Source organism: Ceratina calcarata, unplaced genomic scaffold (genome assembly GCF_001652005.2).
Source record: "Ceratina calcarata isolate Rehan_Ccalc_2016 unplaced genomic scaffold, ASM165200v1 scaffold503, whole genome shotgun sequence".
Lineage (NCBI taxonomy): Eukaryota > Metazoa > Arthropoda > Insecta > Hymenoptera > Apidae > Ceratina > Ceratina calcarata.
Window position 1 is genome coordinate 20,322 of NW_017174762.1, and position 1,826 is coordinate 22,147.

Sequence of the window (1,826 nt, forward strand, 5' to 3'; positions counted from 1 at the left end):
GTATATTTTATGCGTACTCGTTTTAACAGCTTATGAGTGTTTACGCTCGCATAAACATTTAATGACCAGACTAACTTCCCGATTATTACTTCCCTTTGTGAATTTATGGTTCTATGAGTTATATTTGATTGTCTAATGAGATATATTTCTTAATAGCAGTAGTAAAAAAATATTCAACGTTAGGTGAATATTTTATATGTTCTGATGTAGTATGAAAAAGCAAGAAAATCGCATGATACATGTGACTAGTCATGTTTTTTCAAAATTCATATGAAATTGTAGGTATTTCGAAATATTTGTAATCAACAAAAGTAACAGAGGAATAAGAATATGTTTGAAAATGTATAGTCTACTTACTTTCTTCCTTTACATCGTGAGGTTGCGGACATTGAAGCGATTCGTATTCTGTTCTGCCGAACGATGCACTGAAAATGGCTACCCTTTGTCCAGGGTAGCATACAAGATTGATGACATCATTCTCGCAGGCAACTTTACTTCTGAACTCGTCTAGAACAAGAAGAAAGTTCCTAATAAATTCAGTGTTCCCTTTTAAATTTTACTTTTGTATGAAATGTAATTAGACCGTCCCGTAGTACGAATTCTCAACGAGTTTGTCCAAGAATCTTGTTGGAAGAATATCAGCTCAAAAGCAATTAGCAAACCGAAGCTTACAAGATTTCTAGAGTTCACATTAAAATTCGAGTAGATTGTAAAATATGAGGNATAAACGTAACAGATATACAGAAAATAAAATAAGTATTTAAAAAAATCGTGATATATGCAAAATACTAGAATCTCCTTGTATTCTGACTTATCAAGTAACAGATCTGAAACAAAGTACTGCAAAGCATGAACTTTCAGGAAAGCTAGGAATTAGTCTAAACTGACAATAATATTCCCACTATCTATCATCCACGTGACAACTTTGAAGTATAGAAACCATCTTCGATCGAAGCACGTGACGCTATTTCTGTCTCAAGTATGAGAACTTCTATCGACGAAGTAGTCGGAGGATCAATTTATCATATGCATGATTAATGTTCGGATAATTGGCATTCAAGGTACATGCCAGTTTCGAACTCCATGCAAATGCTGTTAATAATTATATGGAGGGTATTCAGTGCATTGATTACGGAATGAAAGATGAAATTATCGAATCAATGTTGTTAGCAATAAAATCGATTAATCTGATATTACCCTCTCTCTTATTAAGTAACATTGTTTTGATTTATTAATGTTAAATTTCACTTGGTTAACGTATGATTAATTCCATAAATGAATGCGGCTATTTATACGCAAATATTATAAGCATACGTGTCGAATTCGAATATATGAATATTCATTCTGTGTAACTCGATGTATATTAGCATTGTTTGATGGAAAGGTAGTTTAGCAAGTTGCTGCTAAGCAAGCAGAATTTTGAACGCGCGTGAAATGAACCGACTTCGTCAACGCTCTTCTACAGTCGTCGAGTGTACTTATACGCTTGAGACAGAGTGTTGTGGCCTGCTTCATTGACATTGGCTCGCCGATTTACGCCGCTTTTGTCTCCCCGTCACCGCCTGTTTGAACTTCTGTTGCGACCAAAGGAAACGCCCCTATTGGGTTCGCAGAAAAAAAGGTACGACAGCTGCAAATAGCATTCCGATTTCGCTACCAGCGATTGTTGTGTAAAAGTCAATTCACCCTTGAAATTAGGCTATTATTACTTTTTACAAGAAACTGTCGTCGCGGCCACTAGCATAATTATTATCAATGATGTAAAATATAAATTTTGCAAAATGAGACATATAAAAATTTAAAAAATCTGTAACTTCCTAAAGCTG

General features: G+C 34.6%; 1 protein-coding gene across 1 annotated transcript in view; it reads right to left on the reverse strand.

Moving 5' to 3' along the window:
• Nucleotides 1–1,826, reverse strand: part of LOC108628156 (protein eva-1 homolog C-like) — a gene marked incomplete at its 5' end in the record, with an annotated part of 12,551 nt that overhangs the window by 2,788 nt on the left and 7,937 nt on the right. The window contains one exon of the mRNA XM_018029910.2: nt 358–507. Within this exon, the coding sequence (XP_017885399.2) occupies nt 358–507 (150 nt within the window). The remainder of the gene's footprint in view (nt 1–357; nt 508–1,826) is intronic.